Genomic DNA, 17,868 nt, shown 5'->3' with positions numbered 1-17,868 from the left:
TTCAAAAATTTCATCGCCTTTAATCTTGCAATGTTGGGGAAGCAGGGGTGGCGCCTGTTCTCTAATCCGTCTTCGCTAGTCAGTCAAATATACAAAGCTAAATACTATCTGAGAGGGGATTTCCTAGGAGCCTCGTTGGGGCATTCACCCAGTTTTATATGGCGAAGCTTATGGAGCTCACAACTTGTAGTTAAAGAGGGGGTCAGATGGAAGGTGGGGGATGGAACTAGTATCAGTGTTTGGAGTGATAAATGGCTCAGGGATGGTTCGAATGGATTTATTCAAACACCGAGGATTGAGGGATTGGAGAACTTGAAAGTTTGTGACTTGTTCATTCCTAATTCGTGGGATTGGGACTTCGAGCTTTTGGAGGAATTATTTGTAAATGAGGATATTGTGGCTATGAACAGGTTGCCCCCAAGGTCCTTTGGCTCCAAGGACTGCGTTATTTGGCAGGCTCATACCTCGAGAAGATACACGCTCAAATCCGCTTATCGCTTGGCGGTAAATATGGAAGGAGGGGAGCGGCTTCATATTGAGGGTGTGTGGAAGTTATTGTGGAATGCGGATGTGCCTTTTAAAGTTCGTTTCTTTGCTTGGCAATTCGCTAGAGGGTGCCTCCCTACCCGTGTGAACTTGCAAAAATGCGGTATTCAGCTCTCGACGGATTGTGTGGTCTGTAATGGCCAGTGGGAAGATGACTGGCACCTGTTCCTGGAATGCAGGGAGGCGAGGAAGGTGTGGCAGTTGGCGGGCTAGTCATCTTTAGTATTGGAGATGGCGGAAGTTTCCTTTAATCTTTCTAAATGGTTTTGCAGGTTTATGAGTAGACTTGATAATGCAGCGATTGACGACTTCCTGGTTCGCCTATGGAGCCTGTGGCGTGGTAGGAATGCTAAACTTTGGGAGCAGAAATTATATACAACTGAACAAATATCAGCAAGTGCTGTAAATTGCCTCAAGGATTGGAAACAGGCGCATCGGCTTCGTAATGGTCTTGGAACTTCAGCAGCGCTACCTCGGGCCTGCACTCAATGGCATAAACCGGCGATAGGCAAGCTATCCTGCTGTACCGATGCTGCGATCTTTGAAGATGTTGGGAAGGCGGGATTGGGAGCTGTTGTAAGGGACTCTAGCGGGTTGTTCCTCTATGGCAGAACTGATAATTTAAATTGCCTTCCTGTTGTTCGTGAGTGTGAAGCGGCTGCAGTTTTGAAAGCATTGCAGTGGCTCGCGGGGTTGAACATCAGAGACATTACGTTCGAGTCGGACGTGAAACAAGTGGTTGATGCTATCAATTCCGACGCGCTGGACGACTCGGAGTTTGGTGATCTGATTACACAATGTCGGGATATTCTTCGTTTAAATGACTCTTACTCAGTCAGGTGGATACAGAGGCAAGGTAATGGGTTGGCTCATGCGTTTGCAGGATCATCTCGTTTCGTCACTTGCCCCACATTCTTTTATTCGTTACTGAGTTTCGTTTCTTATGATTTGTTGAACTATTGCCGTACGACGGCTCATTGATTTACTCATTCATTATTTGTTTAAAAAAAATAATAAAAGGTAAGTTGTTAATTTATACGCGGCAACATAATTTTTGTGTCCTTTTCTGCTCCGGTTTGGCTGCAGGAAATTATCGCGTCCGATTTGATCAATGAATGAATTCCTACTTTGTTTCAAAAAAATAAAATAAGATTCTTTAATATTTCTTTCAAAAAAAATAAGATTATTTAATATAATTATTATTGTTATTACATTTATGTCATATATAATGTGAAATATATTGATCCTATAATACAATTATAAATGATAACTCGTAATAGTGTGTGTCATCATCTGGATCAAGCAAGAACGTGTAGATAAATGAGAACTTTTGGAGCAGACTATGATAAAATGATTAACCGCCACGATATGTGGACCAATAAAGATACATTCTATCCACCTCGTAATAGGAACCATATTTATGCCTCAAATTCAAGGGTTGCAATTTAGGCACATTACAAATTATCTAAATTACATCTGTCATATAGGAATCAACACATGTCCTCAAGAGAAGTTGGGACACACACCTTGAACCGAATACTATAATTGCCCCTGACACCCTATAAGTAGAACGTCATATCACAATCAAGGTACATATACACATCATTTGCAATTCATACTTAATTGTTTAGTATTTATTTTCCTAAACTCTATTAACTTAAGCATCAGATAGTGAGGAGAATAAACGACATGTGGAAAAGGAGACTATGTCTAAGCTCATCCAAAGGGAGTTGAGGAGCGTTATGGTAAACATCGGGTGTTAGAGGTAACAAATACCAGCTCCCCCATTGTATGCACGCATTTTACGTGACACAATGCCTCGGGGTTCCAAGTATCCCTCTCTAGAAAAGTATAATGGGATGATAGACCAAACAGTCCATGTGAAAAATACTACGGGCACGACATCGTCATATGTCGTCTTTTTCCTACCACCTCAAATGAGGTAGCATCTCATTAGTACGAGCAACTGTTTATTGGATCAATAAAAAATTTCAACCAGATGGAAAACGAGTTTGCTCAACACTTTATCACATGAATACATGAAAGAAAAACAATCCAAGATCTCAACGGCCTATTTTAAGAACCTAGAGAAAACCTTCAATAATGGGTAAAATGTTTCTAGAAAATCGCAATCTATATCTGATACCTCAATGTAGATGTTGTTGCATACGCCATGGCATCAAATTACCGAAGTGAGGCCTTGCTCCAAGAGCTAACAACACGACATCCTAAAGCTTTTCCCTGAACTCATGCAACGGGTTGGAGATTTCATCAGTGGAACGAGCACAAACTCAACCTTTGCTAAAAAGTGTAAGCACAAAGGACTATCTAGATCTTGATAACAATCTAAAACGGCATCACCGGAAAAGACAGGGACTGAGATCACAAGAGGCAAAATGAGCAACTTGGGCATAAATTCATGCCACTTAATGCCCCGAGAAAAGAAGTATTGTACTAGGTAAAAAAGAATAAACAACGCATCAAATACCCATCAAATCTCAAATGTTCAGGACACTAGAGCAATGAAACATACTATGAGTTCCACAAGAGCGAAGGTCATGACACTGAGGATTACACGAAGTTTGCGATATAACTTGAAAAAATGGCATATGAGGGAATACTTGATCGCTTTCTAAAGAAGTCATTGAAGGCGCCGGCCACAGAGCAGAAGAAAGCATAAACTACGGTAGTTTAAAAAATGCACCTAAACAAGCACATGGGGATGTTTTGGTCTTCGAGATGTTCATAAAAAATTTCACCATCCAAAGGGTATTCATTGACATCGACAACTTAGTAAATGTCATCATCAAGAAAGCTAATGAAGCACTGAAAATAGAGTACAACATGTTAGGTTCATACCTTACCTCCTTTGGTAGGAATCAGCACACACAACAATATAAGCTGAAGGTGAAAATAGGCGACGAACGTTCGAAATTGAGGACTAAAGTTGAATTCATCATGGTTGATACGGTCTTGCTATATAACACTATTATAGGAGGACTTTTGTTGTCTGAATTAGCTAGAGCCTTATCTATCTATCATGACAGATACCCACAGAATGAGGAATGACAATTACCCAAGGGAACATATATGCCCCATTTCAAATGAAGCTTGCTGACCTCAAAGTGCGAGAAGAAGAAAGAGAAAGAATAGAGCCTATGAGAGAAATAAAAACAATGTGATTGGCTAAAGGGAAGTTAGTCAAAGTTGCAACAAAACTTATTTATGGCAGCAGTTAAAACAAACGTGGTGGAAACCTTAAAAAGAAACGTCAAAGCTTTTGCGTGGTGTCCAAAGGATTAATAATTTTGACTTGATCAATAGTAATTTTTTTTTATTATATTAGTAAAGTGCAAAATTCATGGCTCATGATATCCAGTTTTAAAGTTTAGAAAAGTTCAGGGGTTATGAGTGTAATCTACCCCTTGAACGTTAAAAAAATTAACTTCAACGTTAAAAATAAGGTTAACACCGTATATATCTGGTCCAAAACTTGGACTTTTAAAAGTTTTAAATAACCACTGTAATTATATTCAACCATTCCTATCTTCTAATAGAATTTACTAGATGTAAAAAAAATGAGACACACGTTACGCCACATATCAAAGTGTTCGCCTTATATCAGAACGAAAATGTCAAATAGATAAATAGTTAGAAACTTTTATGGAACAATTGAAGTTTTGAATTTTATTGAATGCAATTAGACGAGAATAAAAGTTGTTGATGTAAAATATGGGATTATTGAATGCAATTGGATAAAAATATAGGTCATTTGAAACTTTTGTAAGTTTAGGAGCCATTTGAAATTTTGGGAACAGTAGAAGGGGCATAAATATATTTTACCTTATAACAGAACCAAAAAGAGAGAAACATAGGAAAGGAAAGAAATATTTCATCTAGGGTTTTATTAGGGTTTTCAGCATCATAAAAAAAAGGAGTCCAGTAGCACGCCTAATTCAATACCTTTCCAATGTCTTCCGGTCGCCTCCACGTAGCCGGCCGATCACCGGAGGCGCTTTTCGCTTCAGGCCGAAGCTCAGAGAAACTGAGCCTCCCTGCATTGCAGTCCAAAATGAAAATTGACCCGGAAGGTTATGGGACCGAACTCGGACTTCTCTACAGCCAATTCAAGTCAACTCTCGAGCTCTTTCAACAGCAAGCTGCTCTCAATTTCACATCCGTTTCATCGTCCGGCGTATGCGCCGATCCCACCATTGCTAAAGATCTCAGTGACCGAGTCATGTTTTTAGCTCACGTGACGCCGTCTTATTCAAAGGAACTCGAAGATTTCCCCAGTCAACTGGCCAAATTTCTCGAATCTTCTGCTCGGTCGCTTCCCTCTGGGCTGAGATGTCATGCCACTCAAGCCCTTATTCTTCTAATTAATCGACAGGTTTTTTTTTTTTTAAATAATTGATTTTGACTGTTTTTTTTTTCTGTTCAGAGCTACTGGAGGAAATTAGGCGTTTTAGTTTTATTTTAATTGTTTGTTAATAAAAGAAAGATTTTTATGGCTCTCTTTTTTATCCCCTAGATGGTTGATATCAGTGATACTCTTGCATTGTTCATGGAGCTTCAATCTCTGGGAGATAGGAATTTGAAGAAATTGGCATTCTCCCATGTTATTCATAGCATTAAGCGCATGAATAAGAAACACAAAAATGATGCAAAGAATCGAGTCCTACAAAATATCTTGTTTGAGATGCTTCAGGTTTGCAATTTCCCCTTAAATATCTGATTTTGCAATTCTCCCATATCGATATTTTGTGCTGATGTTTAGAGCTTTGATGATAGCAAGAGGATGAAGGAAGAGCCAAGAGATCTCTCGTCACTCTATGTGAGCTTCACCGGAGAAAGGTGTGGTTTGATGATAGAACTGCAAATGCAATTTGTACGGCCTGTTTCCACTCTTCATCCAGGTATAGCTTTCGTATTTGTTGCAGCTGCTTTATGCTTTATGTGCTTTACTTGCCGAACTTTTCTGACCTTTCAATTTTCAGGATAATGATTGCTGCTTTATCGTTTCTTCTTGATTATGAGAAGATCGAGGATGCTGATAGCGATGATAGTGATGCTTCAAGTAGTGAAGATGAGTCAACTCCTCGAACTCAAGCTGCCATTAGTAAAGAGGCTATTTATAAGGTCAGTTGCATAGTTGGAAATCATCCTAAGAAGTGCATAGGATCAGTGGTTGTGGTAGTCCTGTCTACGCTGCTGCATTGGTTTTGACATATGAATTAGGGGTATTATATACTAGTTATTGTGTCTTAATCGTGCTATGTGATCTAAATAAAACAGAAACGGTAATAGAGTCAAATAGGTCATATCAAGTTGGTTGTCTTTTAAATCGTGTTGTCATGTTAGAAATTGACAGCCCTATATGAACTTAGAGAAACCTTAATAATCATTATAAGACATTGAGAGCTTGAGGAGATTGTCCCATGCTTCCTCTTCTCTAGCTCAGTGCATATTTTTTATAATGTTTTTTTTTTCCTTTTCTAAATTTCAGGCTAATCATAAAGGTACCGTATCAAGTAAGAAAAAAAAGCAAGCAAAGCTGCAGCGAGCCATGCGCAGCATGAAAAGGAAGCAACGGCTCTCTTCAGAAAAAACAAGTTCTAATTATTATTCACCACTTAATCATCTTAAAGATGCCCAGGTTTCTCACTTTTCTTGTTATGATAAATGTCTACTCTATTTTTGAACTATGACTCTTTGTTGAAAAAGAGATTGAGATTCCCTTTTTCAGGGATTTGCTGAGAAACTATTCTCTCGCCTTCAGACTTGCAATGAACGTTTTGAGGTAAGCATTATTTGGTATTATTAGCGGCCCTTATTTTGTTTGTTTTACCTTCATCTGTGCCTTTTCATTTCTCTATATGAATTTAAATTCAAGTTTCCATCAATATGAAATTAGGGTACATAATAGTAATCTTTTTGTATATGTGACTTTTAGGGCTCTAAATTATAACTAGAAGTTGGTTTCTTGGAAACAGTAAAATTCAAGGGGGATTGAGATCCTTTTTTTTGGAGGATGAATTAGCCATATCATGCAAGTTTTACATTTTGATTTTTGATCTTTCTGTAAATTTCAGATTAAGATGATGATGTTGAAATTAATTGCACGAACTGTTGGGCTTCATCGATTGATTTTGTTGAACTTTTATCCTTTTCTTCAGAAGTATGTTCAGGTATTTCATTGACTGATTTATTGATTTTTTGTACTCTTGATTACTGAAAGTACAACTTTGATATCACAAATTGTTTATGCAGCCACATCAGCGTGATATCACAAATTTACTGGCAGCCGGTGTTCAAGCATGCCATGACATGGTAGGTTTTGACTTTTGTGGTGATATGGTGTTGCAGCGATTTTTTTCCCAACGCAGCTTCTCTCCTTTTGCCTCACCTAACTTGTTAGGATTCCCGTATGCTAATTTAAGCAACCTTGTTTTCTTAGGTCCCCCCGGATGCAGTTGAACCATTATTCAAACAAATTGTAAATCAATTTGTACATGATCGTTCACGTCCGGAGGTATTGCTTCACAGCTACTTTGTCATTATTATCATCTTTCTAAAGTTACCTGTGGTTTTGCTATTAATTTTACTTGCATGTTCCAGGCCATTGCTGTTGGACTTAACGTGATAAGGGAAATATGCTTGCGTATACCTTTGGTAAACATACCTTTTATGTCATTTGTTTTTCCACCCCTTCTTTTGAATCCTCAATAACTTTTTGCAGTTGCGGACATTTTTTTTACCTGTTGCAAATGCATTTCTGTCGAGTTTGATTTGTGATGGGTTTTTTTTTGAACAATATGTGTCCGTCTTATGGGGTTAACATTTATGTCTCTGGTTTCTAGCTGATGACTGAGGATTTGCTGCAAGATCTCGTAATGTACAAAAAAACACATGAAAAGGCAATTTCAGCAGCAGCTAGGTCACTAATGGTTTTATTTAGAGAGGTATTTGAGCCCCTATCTTGATACTCTATCTTTTTATGTCTGTCTGTTTAGGCAATCAAGGGCATGAATATTGATGGAAGATTTAACTTTCTTGTAGATTTGTCCCTCGTTATTGGTCAAGAAGGATCGTGGTCGTCCTACTGACCCAAAGGCAAAGCCAAAAGCTTATGGAGAAGTCAATGTTGCTAGTAATATACCTGGTTTAGAGTTGTTAGAGGAGGAGCAGGAGCAGGATGACAACAACGATGATGATGAAAATGAGGTGCCGGTTGATGAAACTGAGAGCGAAAATGATGATTTACCAGATGACTCAGTTGAGGAAGATGATGATAATGCAATAGATGAAAATGATAGTGATGGTAGTTATGAGACTATCAATGAAAATGACAGTGATGTCAGTGATGATACTGAGGTGGAAGAGGATGATGATGATGATGAAGAGCAAGAACAGGTCAAGGGTTCTATAGCTGATTACAATAAATCTAAAGGACAAAAGAGGAAGCTTTCCGACTTTGATGGACAAGTTATTGCAGCTGATACAAGTCTTCGTGCTCTAAAGAGATTAGCAGAAGAAAAGTTGAATGATACTTCATCAGACTTAACAGATGGTATTCTTTCTAATGAAGACTTTCGAAAGATCAAGGAACTCACGGTATAATTGCTTAACGCAGCACTATAACCTGAAATTGATACAACCATTGGAATATGATTTTGGTATTATTCTTTTTCAATTGAAGTATAATTAATAAACTTCCTTTCTTCATTATTAGGCAAAGAAGGATGCTGGAGCTGTTTTAGCTCGCCATGGGATTAAAGTTCCAACTTCTGATCATCTGAGAGTTAAGCGGGTGGATCCTTTGTCGCTTGAAGTAAGGGTTTTTTTCTGTTAAATTATGGCTTATTTATGCATATTCTAATCTACTTGTCATGATAGTCATATTTTCTTCACTTGCTTGGTTGTGCTTTATAGGCTCATGTGCGGAGGAAGCTAAGCAAGGAAGAAAGATTGGCACATGTGATAGAAGGGAGGGAGGGAAGAGCGAAATTCCAGTCTTCAATTGCCATAAAAAAGAAAAAGGTAATTTTAATTATATTCTCCATTTTCATTTACCTTCTCTATTCTTTGTGCTTGAATTTGATAAATTTGATGTTGGGTGTAACACATGAATAGTAGCCTGCTTTTTTCTTTGACAAAATCCATGCTTAAGCCCCTGAATTCCCATGGTTTTAAGGATTAAGCCTTGATCATTTATTTTTCCAAGATTAAATCCTTGAACTTTACAGTTTGAAGGATTAAGTCCGTGAGTGCCCCCTCTCACTAACACCATGATAAAAGAAAAAATTGAACATGCATTGGAGGGTCTCAATTTATTATAGGTTAGCTGACATTAGATGATTGTATATGGCATCACCAATGAGTTATTTTTCCAAGATTAAATCCTTGAGCTTTATGGTTTGAAGGATCAAGTCCGTGAGTGCCCCCCTCTCATTAACATCATAATATAAGAAAAAAATTGAACATGCATTGGAGGGTCTCAATTTATTATGGGTTAGTTAATGCTAGATGATTGCATTTGCATATGGCGTCAGTTAGTATAACCAATGAGTTATTTTTTTGTTAGTCCTTTTTATGGGAAGTGGAGTTCTAAATTCATATTAATTCAAATAGTATTATTTAAAGTCAGAAACACGTTCACTTTTAGGGGTTTTCTATTTTTTATTTTAATTTCTTCAATCTACATGTATGTATCCAAAATTTCAAAAAAAAAAAAAGATTTAAGTATTTGTTTTCTTTAAAAGCAACAAGAACATTAAGTAAATAAATGATGGAATGCATGATTAAACCCCTGAACTCTCACCTTTTTAAGTATTAAGTTCCTGATTAATTTTTCATACACATTGGCATTATTTACTAACGGCTTGGTTAATATGGTCCTTAGGGGGCTTAATTGTTTGTCTTTTCTCTTCTCTATATTTGAATTATTTTTTTCAGTGGCAGTGGATGTTTGATCCTTGAGTTTTTTTCCCTGAATGCTTTGTTTTTTTATATAAGATCTTTTTCATAATGAGAACTTTCTCCAATCCAATTATAATTTGCAATATTTGACAATTAATTGATTTCTGGCGTGTCTGAACAGACTGGTGGTAAAAGTAATCAGCAGAAACAACACGATAAGGTGATGCCGAGTGCAGCCAGAAAAGCTAGGGCATCAAGGAATCGGGAGCAGAAAAAGAAAAAACACGCTCAAGCTCGTTCCGGCAAACAATTTAGAGGAAGCAAAGCATGGAAATGATTTCTGATTTTTCTCTTTTGTTTTAAAGTTTTGAGAGGTTTTGTTTAACATTATTATTGTATATCAATTTTGGTATATATAATTTAATAGACTTTGGCTGCGCTGAGCAATAAGACCATTGCATTTCAACATTAAATGTATAAACACAACAGAAGTTAATAGCAGAGGACAAGGGGTTGTGAGCAGAGACTCTAGATATAAAAAGTGTAGAAAACACATCACCTAATTTCCTCTGCCAAAAGCTGGATCAAATTGATTTTAGTTCCCAATTGAGTTAAGGATTTAGCAATTAAAAAAAAAAGAGAGAAATAATATCATTCTTCAACTAAGCATGAAGATGAATCACTTTTTTGGCCAAATATATCAGTGATCCCAACCCAGTTCTTCCTCTCCCTTTCTTCCCAGTAACCGCCGTTATAACGATAACAGCCTTCTTCATCCTTCCGAAACCATCTTGGGTGCCACCCTCTTTCCTGCAATTTTCTTGCCTGTACAAGGGGAAAACAAAAAAGGTCTGAAAAACAGCACATGATCATCTTTCACCAATTTCAAAGGACAACAAGGACACTGCACAACCACAATAAAAAGGTAACACCATCTTTAGGCCCCTGACCATCCCAATTTTCGTACACTGGACCTCTAATCTTTTATTTCACACATTAGACACCTAACCTAATCATATTTTCGCTACTGTAGACATCTGCGTGTGAAATTATATAGTTTTTTACAGTTCTTTTATAGATAAAACAAACATTAAAAAATACCTACTTTTGAGCTGTTAAAAATGTAAATTTAGAATTAAGATGAAATGAATAACATGCTATTAAACAAGTTTTATGTTCAAAACTTTTTTTTGGCCATCAAATGCTTAATGTGACAATAAATAAATAAAATCGACAGCTTAATACATTGAAATAATATATGAAAGGGTTAAAGAGGATTCCATGAATATTCTTAAAATAATATATTTTTGTATGGATTTTTAGATGTTTATTTTTATATTTGGATCATTCTTATTTTTTTATAAATTGTGACAAGGATGGGGATTTCCCAATCCCCACCCACCACATTTGCAACCCTCTAATTTTGCCAAATGGTATAACTTTAGTCAGAGACCCAGCTATTTAATTACTCAGAACTATACCCCATTTTGCATATGTTTATCATCATCTAACCAAGTTGCCAGAAATTACCTGTCTTTGCAACTGTTCGAGTCTCAACTTCTCTGCATTTGCCAACTCATATTCCCCATTCTCCAGGTGTCTCTGATCTGGCCTCAGCCTTGAGTCAGTAGGAGGTAACTTTTCCAACAACTCAGGAGTTACTTCATTCAATGTTATTGCAAAGGGGGTGAAATTGTATCTTGTCTTAGTAAGAGATTTGTCTCTTTCCCAGAGCAAGACAGCTTCTGTCATTGGGTCATACCCTTTTGGCTTCGTAGTTGGATCACCTAAAACGTAGTACATTGCTTCATCCCACTTGCCGACCAGCATTGCTACCTTCTCTCCGGTTCTATTGTCTTGTACAAATCCATGAACCTACCATTGCAGGAAAAAGGATAAGAGCAGGTAGAGTAGTACTAAGCTATGTTGCACTGAAACTTTGATTTGAAAGCCTCTTACGTTTCCAAAAATATTTCGAAACCGAAACTTATACGAAAGGTTCCAGGTCACATTTCCATAACTTAAAAAAAAGTTGAACCATGTTTCCTAGGATATAACGTGTTTCAGAAGTGGATCAAAGCTAATTATATGTTCAGTAAATCTCTAATATTTCCTAGATCATCCTCTACAAGCTTTCAAAATGGAGAGAGGGAAAAATAAACTCCCTTTTCCTTTTATTATGTGACTTGTATGTAATGTTCAAACGTGTATAATTTCAAAAATTTATAGATATCCATATATTTTTATCATTTACACGTTTCTCCCATTTTTCTGTTTCCTATATGCTTTACAAATATCGTTTTCCAGTTATCGTTTCCAATATTCATTTCCATGCAAAATAGGTACCACCAAGTCATAGCTCTCTAATATTTTATCATAAAAGAATAGGAGCCGACTAAAACTGAGTAGAGAAGTAAAGGACTGTTCATCAATATTAGAGAATCAGAGTTTGCGACAAAGAGTTTACTCATCATTTATTAAGTAGAAAAGACAATACCTGATGAGGATTCCGGTCTATGATGGACTGCTCCTTGAACTTAAGCTTGCAGGAGTACTTGCTACCACTTTTGATGCGCATGGTTCCATAATGGTCACAATAAAGTTTTCCAAGTATAATATTGTATATAGAAGTGGTAACCTTGCTCCACTGGAAGACCTCACCATCCTCAAATTGAAGAGTGAGTACACCAACTGGATCCAGCTGAATAGATCGGCCCCAAAACTTTCCTTTAATATTGGAGTCTGCCCAAAATTTCCAGCCTCTTCCCTCACAATGACATGCAACAATCATCGGATGGTGACTTACCTGAATGTAAAGAATGGGTCATGAACAAAATGTGATGATAATGGACAGTCATGAACAAAGCAGACCACTTTTATCATGAAATAGTGTTTATAATGGTTATGCACGCGTTTAAACACTGCTGTTTAGGATAAGAAAGGGCAGCACCTTTTCCGAGAAAAATCGCAGTCCTTTATCCGGATAGTCTGCTTCATAAGTCTCCCCAAGAAGAGGGTTGAAGGGTTTACACTGCCGACCTTCAGTTGAGGCATAGCCAGATACAGCAAAAGCTGCAATATGCAATATCCTCATCAAGTCATTCCCCTGCAAAATATTCAGATTCCCATCTTATGAGAAAATAAAGCAAAAGACCTCTTTCAATACAACAGACCTTAATCATGAAGCATGTTAAAACCAAGAATGAATTTTCAAGCAGATCAAGCTTTTTAACAAGTGCAAACGGCTAACTGAGGACTTTACCTGCTTTCCCCACTCCAGGGCTTGATCAATCAAGTGGGAATATTCCAAATCCTCAAAACATTTCTGCAGTGATGAAAGTGGTTCATTAAAGTAGACAGGAAGACATACTCCTGACAAGTCCTTCCCAATATTTTCCTTGATGATTGACCACAGTCCAACAGGTTTCTCTCTTTCCTTTGGTTCTGGCAGATTATCTCTTCTTTTAACATATGGATATTTAATTTTCCCAATTTCCTTTTCAAATGCCCCTCCTAAATTATCAGAAAAAATTGTATCTTTATCATATATACAAGCATTTCCATTAATATCCCTACTCCTGTAGGAAGCACTTCGTAAAGCCTCTGAAGAAATAAAGTCATTTGTGTCAAAGAATATTCCATCTTCTTCATCTGTTTCAACATCCGCCCCATCTTGACTTTCATTATCAGCTTCAGAGTCACTAGGACTTCCCTCTGACATGACCGAATAGAAATCTGCAAAACAGAAGGGAGCATGAATTGGTAAATTTTCAACACTGAAATATGTCCCCTTATAAAATATTTTTGGAGAAGAATTTTTCTCTTATCAATTGTTTCGAAATACCCTTCTGTTGAAAAGGCATCAACAGACTGAGATCATTAACCAATCATGTAAAAGCACATGCAAAACCATATGCCAAAAGGATAACATGAAGTGCCGGAGAAAGTATAATCACCATGGTTTATGTTCAATTGCAAACATCACCATCTAATTTCCCCAGAAAGTTACTACCATGCCAATCTAATTTGTTCTATAATCATTTTCAAATAAAACTATATATATACACACATAAATAGAGACCATAATCAATAAACACTCTTCCTGAAAACGATTATATTCATCAATCAACTTGCTCCAATGAATTGTTCCCAATGAGATTTTACTTGTATTGATAATTAACAATCATATTTAATATTGCATTACTGACAAGCCTGTGAAATTAATATATGGTTAAGCTATAGATAAGAGCAATGGATATCAAGATGATCAGATGAAAGAAGCATAACTAACCACTGAATCTTCTATTGGCTTGTCCACAATATGAATCACGTTCCTTAGTTTCATCCACTACAGTAGTTTCAAGTTCTATTTTCTCTGTCTGCAACACAAAATTGGAAAAGAAATTTAATCCTCGACAGCAGAAGCTTTTAATTGTTTGATCCAATAGCATATGCACAAGAAAAAATACTTTTAATAAGTGAAGTTGCACATGTCATACACATGCTGAAACAGCAATAGGATTCGATTCTCATCAACAATGAAAAACCAAGAGGTTTGGCAGTCAGCAATTGAATTGTAAAGCATACTCTATGCACTTCATTCAACATATAACAAAGCAAATAATAGAACTCCCTTGAACTTCAGCGACATGTTGTTTCCATGAACTTTGAAGCATTATAACCAATCACGGTATTACAATTCCTTCCATAAAACACTTCAATGTTCACAGAAAATGCAAATTCCTAAATTCCCCTACCAACTGCCTGAGATGAATGAGCCGCAGGACAGAAACACATAAATCTGACAATATAGAGAAATAAGTTCAAATATTATATGCCACAGATTGTTCGGCAGATTATGCATACTCGCTTTTAATTGCTACCTAAAGCAAACAAATCTTTAATCATATAAAAATGTCAAAACTGTCGAATGTAACACCACAGGAAATCAGACATCTCTTAATAAAAAATTAAATGTCAAATTAAAGAAACAAGACATTTTAAGTCATATTTTTCAACCTTACAGATACTAGATTAAAATTGCAGTACCAAGATGGCAAATAGAAAAATAGAGTACCTCCAATTGTCTCAAGGTGTCTAACAACATTATGTGTTTACGTTGAAGCACCTTTAACTGATTTTGTAACTCGGAGACTTCCGAGAGCATAATAGATTCACAATCCTGGATGATTACATCACCAATGCCTTCCTGCAGTAACCGTAATCTTAACTTCTCAGTGGAAACAATAACATCTTCATAAGGAGAATAACCAATGTTTGTCAACACCCTAGGGAAAAGATCTTTAGCAGCCTGCAGCGAGTCAAGCCACACAGCTCTATCCTCTCTTGATATGCATCTCAGGTGAAGAGTTTTTGTTCCTGTGAATATGGTAAGCCTCTTATCATCAGATTTACTTGCACGAACTGAAGAAACCTGCACATGAAAATGCACACTCTCAGTTACCTCGCAGAGCAGAAGCATGTAGAAGAAAATAGAGGTCACAAGCACACTAGTATTTGCGTTAGACAAAGAAAACAAAAGTACAGTTTATGTCACGAGGAAGATTGGTGGTTTATGTCATGCTTAGAATCTAGACTTGACAATGCCACTCTACATTGTACAATCACTGAGAGAAAAATCAGATTGCAGTCAACAACATTTCCCAAAATAGGGGGGCATTTTTCTGGTTAACCACAGATATCCTCATTAAGATAATCCTATTAAGGCTTAGTCATAGTTAAGGCACCTCGTCTCTCCCTACGGATGAGTTTAGTGGAAATTGAATCTAAGTTCCATTTCCACAGACTCAGCCTGCGTTTGTCGACTGAGCCACAGCCCGTAGATTAATTAGCGGAGCATTTGAATGACAATAAGCATTTAAAAGAAAAAGCTCATCAGGAATTGATTGTAAAAGTAATATCCATTAGCATGTAGAGATGAACAACCAATTCCATTATTTTTCAACTAACATGAATGATCAAGTTCTTGAATTAGATTGGGGGCAATGGACAGTTAGGGACTTATAGGCTATTGTGTTAATAAGACTTTCACCATTGGATAATAAATAAGAGCAGAACACGTTAGTTTGATACATTAAGAGGCTTATTTCTAACAGTTCTACTACCAGGTTTCATTTGCATCACAACAATGAGTCACTTCAAAGACTGACAGCAACATGTGCATATAAGGTATTCAAGGTGGTCGTGTTTTCTTCTCAAGATCTTTGCTTTTGTTCCTATAACAGAATTTCCATATTGCTACGCAAACGTTTCTCTAGAAAAGGTCTTCCTCTTCACCTAAAATTATTGCCTGTTTTCTGGATGTTATCTAGACAATAAGGCAATCAGATCTCACTAACGTCAGTTTCTACTCAAAGAACGTATACAACAACAACAACAACAACAACAACAAAGCCTTAGTCCCGAAATGATTCGGGGTCGGCTAACATGAACCATCATACTCAAAGAACGTATCCAATTATTAATTCCTTTTACACTCTTCTTTAAATAAACTAAGAAATCAGAGCTGATCTGTGCATTCCTGAACGTCTAAAAAACTAATAATTCCTCAAACAATATTTACTATTTCCACAGCTAATGAAAGTCCATCAATGGAAAGAGCAATATACTATTTCTCTTAATAGGAAAGACGAGACCCAGTCAATGTCTCAATCCTCCTTTAACCTATCAATGCGGTCCCAGTAACTCATAAAGCAAGAGACAGTAGTAGATCACAAACAAACAAGAAGAAATCTTAAACAATTTCATTGAAATCTAAAGCCGCATAAACAACAGATGCAGTAAAGTCTGATAAAAAGGGAATTATCTCACTCAGCTTAAATAATATGATGCTTACGTTGCACATCTCCCAAATATAAACCCCTAGCAAGAACTTTTCCTTCTGACTAAATGACAACGAACGCCATACATATCGTTAACTGCAGTAACTATATGACTAAACAACTAAACAAGTAAAAGAGAAACAAACCAACCTTCAAATGAATTTCGCCGAATGGCTTGCACTGCATAGCTGCCGCAGCAGCAGCCAAGCCTAGTCGATTACTACTCCAATTAGCCTTCCTCATATACCTCAAAGATTCCTCTCCAATCACCTTGACATCCTTCTCCCTCGCAGCTGGACTCATCACAATCTTGTGAGGTCCATGAATTTTATAATACGATAGAACGCCATCTTCAAGCATGAACCACCTCGGTCTCCATCCTTTCCCGTAATTCACCCATTTATAAAGAATCCCCGCCACAGCGCCACTCGTTCCTCCATTCACACTATAGGCTTTCGTATCCCTAGCTTCAGTAACCAATTCTTCAATATCTTGATTTCCAACACCGGACAGCCTATCCAAATCAGTACCTACAGATGATACCTGAGCTGAGAAACTCGTTTTCGAACTATGATTAACAGTCTTTAAAGCAGTTTCAAGGCCTAACTGAGACTGGCTAACTGATTTCGCTACCACCGGGTTAGCCCGATCCCGATCGATGGAAACAGGAGCAATGCAGCAGAGAGGATTCATAATATTCACTTAGAAAGCATCGATCAAGCAAATGCGCCAAACAACAACCACTGATCACTCAAAGTGAAGAAAAAGAGCTCCAAAAGAATTCTCTTCGGGCCGAAGAGAGAATGCGGGACTCGATCGGAGCTCGAATCAGTTAAAAGCGAAACGAAACGTTTCGGAAATGACATAAGATCCGAGACGAAACGGTACAAATTCGAAATCAAAGAAATTAAAGAAAAGAAAAGAAAAGAAAACAGCAATTGCAGTGCAGTTATGGTAAGCTAAATGTGCAGAAGGGCACACAGATCCACTTATGGCAGAGAGGTCAGTGAAAGGGCAGAGTAGAGCCAGTAAGGCCTCGAAGGCGTACGTTAAAGCTAAGGCAAGCAATTGAAAAGATGCGCATTATAAGAAATACTAGTATATATATATATATATATTTTTTTAGAAATACTAGTATATTTAGTAGGAGTACTTGCTAGTATTAATTAACTGGCAATATTGCAAACCAAAAACACCAATTGCTACTTTATTAAATACAGTTCGGGTTCAATTTATCCCTATTTTAAAGAATTAGTTACACTGTGGGGCTAAGGACACACAAGAATACTAGTACGTTTTAATCGTACGAGCTAGATTAGAGACGTTAATCTTTAAAGAAAAAAAAATCATAGCTCATTACACTCATAATGATTCATTTGCCTTACGAAGTTAGTTATCCAATTGATATATATATGAACTAGTTGAATATCTCAATCACGAGTAAACAAGTCACGATACTTCTCAATAATGAAACAAAACTGATGTCACATAAGGAAAGCCTCAAAAACCATAGGTAAAACAATCTTTGAATTGGCCTTAAACACATGCTTTCTAAACC

General features: G+C 37.0%; 2 protein-coding genes across 2 annotated transcripts; one reads left to right on the top strand and one right to left on the bottom strand.

Annotated features, from left to right (window-relative positions):
* The first annotated feature begins 4,431 nt into the window (after window positions 1–4,431).
* Window positions 4,432–9,918, top strand: LOC136230689 (uncharacterized). Its single transcript, XM_066019848.1, has 15 exons — window positions 4,432–4,939; window positions 5,081–5,257; window positions 5,341–5,465; window positions 5,547–5,688; window positions 6,056–6,205; window positions 6,296–6,349; window positions 6,642–6,737; window positions 6,820–6,879; window positions 7,007–7,081; window positions 7,168–7,221; window positions 7,410–7,511; window positions 7,609–8,163; window positions 8,282–8,380; window positions 8,482–8,589; window positions 9,650–9,918. Exons 1-15 carry the CDS (start codon window positions 4,517–4,519, stop codon window positions 9,803–9,805), a joined length of 2,376 nt encoding a protein of 791 aa, XP_065875920.1. The 5' UTR covers window positions 4,432–4,516; the 3' UTR covers window positions 9,806–9,918.
* A 42-nt stretch (window positions 9,919–9,960) lies between these two features.
* Window positions 9,961–17,376, bottom strand: LOC136230688 (oxysterol-binding protein-related protein 1D). Its single transcript, XM_066019846.1, has 8 exons — window positions 16,461–17,376; window positions 14,546–14,902; window positions 13,760–13,847; window positions 12,731–13,203; window positions 12,419–12,574; window positions 11,966–12,274; window positions 10,999–11,343; window positions 9,961–10,293 (listed from the first exon to the last, which is right to left on the bottom strand). The coding sequence occupies exons 1-8, from the start codon at window positions 17,001–17,003 to the stop codon at window positions 10,120–10,122; spliced, it is 2,445 nt and encodes an 814-aa protein (XP_065875918.1). The 5' UTR covers window positions 17,004–17,376; the 3' UTR covers window positions 9,961–10,119.
* Window positions 17,377–17,868: the final 492 nt, after the last annotated feature.

Source organism: Euphorbia lathyris, chromosome 5 (genome assembly GCF_963576675.1).
Source record: "Euphorbia lathyris chromosome 5, ddEupLath1.1, whole genome shotgun sequence".
Lineage (NCBI taxonomy): Eukaryota > Viridiplantae > Streptophyta > Magnoliopsida > Malpighiales > Euphorbiaceae > Euphorbia > Euphorbia lathyris.
This window is presented reverse-complemented; position numbering and strand designations above follow the sequence as displayed.

Coding starts and splice junctions, on each gene's coding strand:
- LOC136230689 (XM_066019848.1), top strand. CDS start 4,517: ATGTCTTCCGGTCGCCTCCACGTAGCCGGCCGATCACCGGAGGCGCTT. Junction 5,689..6,055: donor GTAAAGAGGCTATTTATAAG/GTCAGTTGCATA, acceptor TCTAAATTTCAG/GCTAATCATAAAGGTACCGT. Junction 8,164..8,281: donor GAAAGATCAAGGAACTCACG/GTATAATTGCTT, acceptor CTTCATTATTAG/GCAAAGAAGGATGCTGGAGC.
- LOC136230688 (XM_066019846.1), bottom strand. CDS start 17,003: ATGAATCCTCTCTGCTGCATTGCTCCTGTTTCCATCGATCGGGATCGG. Junction 13,848..14,545: donor ACACCTTGAGACAATTGGAG/GTACTCTATTTT, acceptor TTTGTGTTGCAG/ACAGAGAAAATAGAACTTGA. Junction 12,575..12,730: donor CCCTGGAGTGGGGAAAGCAG/GTAAAGTCCTCA, acceptor AATATTTTGCAG/GGGAATGACTTGATGAGGAT.